At 26.1% G+C, this 7,094-nt stretch overlaps 1 protein-coding gene across 1 annotated transcript; it reads left to right on the top strand.

Moving 5' to 3' along the window:
• Positions 1–494: 494 nt before the first annotated feature.
• On the top strand, positions 495–6,834 carry LOC145841192 (uncharacterized). The gene is made up of 4 exons (XM_082948562.1): positions 495–672; positions 1,344–1,418; positions 2,333–2,453; positions 6,564–6,834. The coding sequence occupies exons 1-4, from the start codon at positions 495–497 to the stop codon at positions 6,832–6,834; spliced, it is 645 nt and encodes a 214-aa protein (XP_082804688.1).
• The last annotated feature ends 260 nt before the right edge of the window (positions 6,835–7,094 follow it).

Below are 7,094 nucleotides of genomic sequence, written 5' to 3'. Positions count from 1 at the left end.
TTTACTTTTATAGATTCATTAAATTCGATAAGTTTTCCATTAATTACTTTTTTCTAAAGATTGTAGTAAAAAGTATTGTGTCTTTTTGTAAAAAGTACATAAAAGTTATATTCTTAAAGATGAGTTAGCTAATTTATCAAAAAAAAGTAAAAAATACTATATAAACGTAAAGAATTTACGGTTTAATATGTTTTTTGTAAAGTATTTCAATTTTTATTAATCAAAAGCATTTTTTTTTACTTTCTTTTTTAATCTTTTTTATGCTGTTAGGTTTACCTTATTGTTATAAATACTTTTTTATTAAAGAAAGTTCTTTCAAAAGCTTTATTTTTCAAGATAATTTAAAACATTGTTTTTTGCTTTTTTTTTTGGATTTACTTGTGTTTTACAATATTATAGCTTTGACCCAAAATTTAAAATACAGAAAAAATTTAAAACTAATCAAACTTTTTTTTCGACAGCCTTGTTTGAAATTTAACAAATAGAAAGTCATTATGACAAAGTTTGCAGTTTTGTTCATTCTACTGATGTTCGTTCTGACACGTCCGGTACAGATAAATGGTCAGGATGTAGTTATAAGCAATAACATCATACCTGGTACATCGACAGTTACTACAGCTCAACTGGTAGCCAGAATCGAGCAACTTGAAAAAATCATTGCGCTTCTAACAGGTAGTAACAATTTAAACAAATTTTGAAAAGTTCTCATTAATTAAGAAATTATAAATTCTTGAATATATTGTTTTAGTTAAAGTAGAGACAAAAGCTGTTACGGTAATTTTGACATTTAAAGACAACTATTTGACTTATGTAAAGTAAAAGAAAATTGCTAAACGAAATAAAGTACTTTGATAAACGGATTTGTCTCTTAAACTTTAATGTCTGTAAAAAATTAGTGAAACGTTTTAAAAGTTTAATTCAAGCTTATTTGCAGTAAAGCTACTTTACTTTTAGAACTAGTTTAAGTTTTGCAACGTCTTGTACAAGCAGATAAGCACAACAATTTTTTTTTGTGTATTTTATCAAATAATTATCTATGTTTTTTTGCTGCAAAATTTTTATTTATATCAATTATTTAAGTTGTCTATTTTTTAAGATATTTAGGTTAATTACTGATAAAATCGCTATAAAACTAGAGTTGTTATAATTGTATTAAAAATTAAGCTCATTAAGGGTGTTTAGTTGTAAGGTTTTTTAACTACTTTTTGTTCAAAAGTGTTTTTTATTTTTTATTTAAGGTTGTAGAATACAAGTGATCGAAAATGTGAGTACAAACACCAGCTTATTATTACGTAATAATGAGTTTGTAATGTTTACTTGTGACAATTTACTTCAACCACAAGGTGTCGCTGTAAGACAATGTTTACTTGGACAACTAACACCCAGTTTGATTGCAAGTCCTTTTGTGTGTAAAAGCCGTTAGTTTGCTTTATGATTGGTTTTAATTGGTTTTATAATTGAACTTTTTAACAAAAGAATAGTTTCTTGGTGATTGAGCAACAAAACAATTTAAGTATAGATTTTTTGGGCTGTTTTTTCTTTATTGGTATAATATAAAGTTTACTAGATAAAAACACTTGAATTTAAAATAGATTTTGATTGTATACAACAAAACCTTACACTTATACATTTATAATATTTAGTTGTTATATAGTTTTACACCGAAAAAACAAAAATCTTTAGAAATATAATAATTTTCTACTTAAAAATATTTCGTTTTCTCATAAATCTTATTTAAACAAACAAGTTAGTTTTGCAATTCAAACTTTTTAAAATACAACATACAATACTATTTAAAATTGTTGTAAGCTTTTGTTTTAGTATTGAAATTGTCTATAAAACTGTTTACTTAAATAATTCAAGTAATTAAATAAACTAAAGTTTTCAACTACATCTTTTTCAAAGATAACATTGGCTAAAGTCTAAACAGCCCAAACCTGAACTTTCATATTCCCTGAGACAAGCTTAGGCTTACATAAAGGTTTGACAATTCCAATTCGGTCAACAGGACACAAACTTTCGGTAAACGTAGACTTGGATTTCGTTCTCATTGAAACTTGCTGCCGACTGACGAGTTTCAATAGGAACGAAATCAGTCGCAGAAAGCTTGCAGTTTGATGATAAAATTATTATAATTAAAACCTTCATGTTAAACGCTCAAAAATTTTAAATTTTCTTTACTTTACAGTAAGTTAACAAACATCATGCGTTTAAAAAATCTTAGACAAAAAAAAACAGTTTTTTAGTTACATTGTAAAAAACATTTTACAACGCTTACTTTCAGTTTTTTGTTTATTCTTGCGTTATAAAACATACAAACTATCATTTTTAGAACAGTTAAGTTACGTATTTGTTAAGAAATGGACGAATTGGAACGCAGCTCAGGCGTATTGTGTGTCCACGTACAATGGTAACCTGGTCATGGACGGAACAAGTACAAGGATTGATAGAAAGTAAGTAGAAAAAGTTAAACATATTAATTATTTAAAACTACAAAAACTGTATACAAATATTTTGTTATTCAATCGGTTTCACCACAAAACGGGTTTTAAAAACTATTTAAACTTTTAAAGCAGGGTTTCCCAAACTCATTTACTAAATCGCCCCCTTTTCAGAAATTTGAAAAATAATCGCCCCTCACAATTTTAAAAAGTAGTTTTTCTCTTAAGTACAAACTTTTGAGCCAAAAAATTGTGTTCGAAATGTAATTTAGTCTGGTATTTCTTATACACGCCCTTTTCGGCTGTGTTCAAAATAGTTTACAGGGCTTGAGAAAATAAGTTACTGTTGTTTTCTTATAAGCCCAGTGAAGTGTATAAAAATACTTAAATATTAAAAAGCCTTGTGTAATCAGTAATCAATCCTGTTTAAATATGAATTGTTTTGAAACTAATGAAACTTTTGGGGTAGTGGTGGACAACTTTTGTAGTCAGCTTAAAAATCATTTCTTGTTTCAACTCGTTTAAAAAATGTAATTGCGGGCTGCATAATTTACAAAAATAACATGTAGAAAACTAAAAGACTCGAGCATAATTGTAATAAAATGATTTACTATTATTGTGATCTAGGAAATACTAAAGTAACTAAAAACCAAATTGAAAGTGTATTTCAAAATCATAAACATCAAAAAACTAAATTTTGTTTATTTTGCACAAGTAGTTTCAAGTTACTTGGCGGGTCGAAATTTGATTGAATCTGGACCGTAAGTTACCAATCTGAAATCTTAACTGAAACCTTACATTATAACTATCTCCCATTTAAAGAATTTCGGACATTTAGAGTGAATACTAAGTAACTTAATTAAGCCGCACAAAATACTTAAAGTATTATATAAATAGGCATATTCTAAAATTAAATACCAGAGAATAAAAAACTATAAAAGAATGAACAGATTTTTTTAAACATAATAAAATAGATATTAAAACATTGTTGCTGATCCAGTTTTAGGAAGTTTGACCGACTGGTTGATTATCTCACATGAAAAGTGGGTTTATCAATACTTTCTGTTAATGCAGTAAAATTATTAATTTCGATGCTGAGATATATTTTAAGCAAGTTAGTTGTAAAACTAAAAATTTAATTCTAAACTTTTTAAACTATATGTTTTGTAGTAGAATACCATTAAATAGTTTTTGACTTAAAATAACTTTTAGGAAACTAAACCTTAATTTTAACTTTTTTTTTACTTCGTTTAAATTTAAAAAAAATCAAATGTTTTACAGTTAATTCTGTGAACAGAAAGTAATCGATTAAAAAAATCTTTTAATTGTGTTAAAACTTTCTTTTGTAACTGTAGCAGTCTTTTTTATTGCTTATTTAATAATGTTTAATTTTATTTTTTCTCTAGTTATTAGCCTATAATAATTTACTAGAAAAAAATTGTGAAAAACTAAAAGCTAGTGTTCAACTATTAAAATAAACAACATATTCTAATTGATAATATATTAAAAAATAAGATAAAACAAAAAACAGTTGTATTAATACTTTAAAATTATTTAATATATAGATTTTTTAACAGTAATAAATCAAGTTAAAAAATAAGTTTGAGTTTTATAATCTTTTAAATGAAAAAGTTCAAGCATTTCAAATAGAGACATCAAATCTGTACTCTTTTAAAACCGAAAATAATTTTTGAAATAAAAACTTTAATAGTTATCAAGGCTTTTTTATTTATACAGATTAAACAAGTAATAACAAAAATATGTCAAATAAATTTCTTTCAAACAAATACTTTAACCACTATGCTATAAAAACTTTTAGTGTAATGTAAATCGACAAATATAAACTACAAAATTAACCAGGTCAAAACAAAGCTATTAACATATTTAAAACATAAAACATTTTATAAATACAGTAGACTTTCTCTTCAATTCGCACTTTGAACAAAATAAAAAAGTTTAAACTCAAAAATTATTACCATTTTTTTTACAAAATGATAAATTTAAATATGTTATATGCAATAACGTTATGAATAAACATGAAATCAACTAAAACATAAAACAAACAGTCATAAAAAAAGATCTATATAAGCTATTAAACATTGTTTATTTTTCGTTTTATTAATACTTAGTTAGTAATAGACTTTATTTAAGTTAAGTTTAAGAAAGTATAAGTTTGCACTTTTTTTGGGTAAAAAGTGCGAACTTAAGAGGAAGTCTACCGTAATTAATATTTATTAGGCATTATGCAAACCTGCTATAGAATAAATAACTTAAAAGATTTTTCAATATAAAAAGACTACTTAAATACAATACAAACCAGGTTAAACAAGAAGTATTTTAAAAGATCAAATAAATAAAAAAACTTTCATAAAATAATGTCTGGTACTGAATTCAAATATAATGCGAAGGATGAGGTTCATGAATTCTTGCAAGTTTTTCTAATCTGATTCTAAATCAGTCAAATAAAGCCTCAAATCACCTCCTTTACAAATATCTAGATTAGATATTTTGCTTAAGATGTTGATAACTAAACTGAAAGCTTTCTCAACAACATAGCTAGAAGAAAAAACTACACACAACAATCTAAATTCCTCTCAAATGATTGGATACTTTTGCGTTAGTTTTTGTTGAGTTCAAAAGCTTTCATTTCGTTTTTTGGAAAAAATTACTTTAAGTTCAAGGTCAGTTTGTAAGTTTGAGAAGGTTTCCTGTGAGTCGTTTACTTCAAAAAGATCTGCCACGAAGGGATCCATATTTTTATCTATATGATAGCTTTTTTGTGTCAAACCGAAATTTTACTACTTAATATGGTGAAAATGTTAAAAATTCTAGATTAAAAAAAATGTTTGCCTAAATTGTCAAATTCCAGGTTTTTCTAGGTAAATTGGCAACCCTGTATAGTTTTATTTCTTAGTCTAACTTAATGACTTTTCAAAAAACAATTGGAAATTTCATGAGGTGATAGTTAATATAGAAAACATAGATTTTTACAAACCATTTATGATCCTAAATAACATATATGTAAGGTTAAAAAATAGTGTAAAGAATTCCGATCGTCTATAATCTATGTAAGTGTTAAATAAGAAAATATATAATTGAAAATATGTAATTAACATGAAAGTATGAGTCATAAGTACTTGATTTTTTTCTCTATTTTTTACATAAACACAATAAACTTTTTTGTTTAAGTTTTACCACAGGGTCAAATATTTAATAGCAAGCTAAAATTAGTAAAATAGCAAAATAAAAAGTAAAAATTTTATGACAACCCAAAATTTTAAAATCGCCCCCTTTTCGCCCCCTTACTAGTTATCGCCCACCCTTTCGCCCCCTTACTAATTATCGCCCCCCGAAATACTAAAATCGCCCCCAGGGGGGAGATATCGCCCACTTTGGGAAACCCTGTTTTAAAGGGACAAATGTAAAAATAATGTTTTAATAATACAAAAAAACAACTAATGTTAGTATTGTTTATAATAGTTTCTAAGCGTCACTCGTTTCATCAAAACAATAATAAAGCAAACAGCAAAACAATCTTAAAGAACCAAAAAAAAACACATTATGACGTGTCAAAGAAATTTAAAAAATTTTAGTTAACTAATCTTAATAAAACAACTTCTATAAAAGTTAACTTATGTTTTGTTTCGCCTTGTTTGTTCTTAGTTTTAGTTTTCTTTTGTTCAAAATATTAAAATGACAATAATGTAGATGTTGTATCATCTTAAATAAAAAATATCTCTGATAACTTTGTTTTAGCCAAGCTCTTATATAACCTATATTAACCTATAAAAAACGTTTGTAAAATTTACTTCTTAAACTGATTTAAATTTTTTGTTTGTATAATGGGTTTAAGTTATTTTAAACGTAATATTACATAAAAAGCTTAATATATTCAATATGTTTTAAGAACTTTTTCAATTGATTGACTACTTTTATAAGGAAGCAATAGAACACTTTAAAAACAGTTTGTTATTTTCTATTTTTAAATACTGTTTAATACTAGCATAGTTAAATACTTTTTTTAACTATAAAAATTTATCGCAGTATACTTTTAGATGTAACACTTTGCAATTTTATAACCTAGTAAATAAGTTAACATCACTACAAATCTCATTATAACAGGATACTGTGCGAGCTCGTGGGAATATCCAACTCTTACGTGTGGATCGGGTTCTCACGTGACGACCCGCAATCCGCGTGGACCAGGGTGGACGACCTGCCAATGTCCACAAACTTCATTTATGATTGGTACAAGGGATACCCCAAGAGTTACTTGTGGATGCAGATGAGCTGCAAGAAGAACTGTTCGCAGTACGGAACAGTGTACGATTACAAGAAGTCAGCGTACTTCATCTGTCAGTACTATAGTTTTGTACTACGAACTTGTGTATAAGTACTTGTTTTGTGTGTACATTTATAGCCATATTTATCGGAAATGTGCTATTTATTACCACTAAAACGTTAAAGTTGTTAAACAAAAATTCATAGTTTTTATTTTGAGCTTTTTGTAATTAGTATACTTTTTAAATTGCAACTAAATTTTCAGTACTTTGTTTGTCATTACATACTACAACTTTTTAGTATTTTTTTTCAGTATTACAGCTTTGTTTAGTACTTTAATTGTCAATACTTTAATTTTTTTTTTTACTTTCA

This window comes from Thalia democratica, chromosome 7, assembly GCF_965202585.1.
Source record: "Thalia democratica chromosome 7, ktThaDemo2.hap1.1, whole genome shotgun sequence".
Classification (NCBI taxonomy): domain Eukaryota; kingdom Metazoa; phylum Chordata; class Thaliacea; order Salpida; family Salpidae; genus Thalia; species Thalia democratica.
Note: the sequence above shows the minus strand (reverse complement) of the source record. Positions and strands in the feature narration are given on the sequence as shown.

Bases quoted from the DNA above. Each gene is read 5' to 3' on its own strand.
- LOC145841192 (XM_082948562.1), top strand. From the start codon at position 495: ATGACAAAGTTTGCAGTTTTGTTCATTCTACTGATGTTCGTTCTGACA. The intron at 1,419-2,332 runs GTTAGTTTGCTT...TATCATTTTTAG, and splicing joins TCCTTTTGTGTGTAAAAGCC to AACAGTTAAGTTACGTATTT. The intron at 2,454-6,563 runs GTAAGTAGAAAA...TCATTATAACAG, and splicing joins AGTACAAGGATTGATAGAAA to GATACTGTGCGAGCTCGTGG.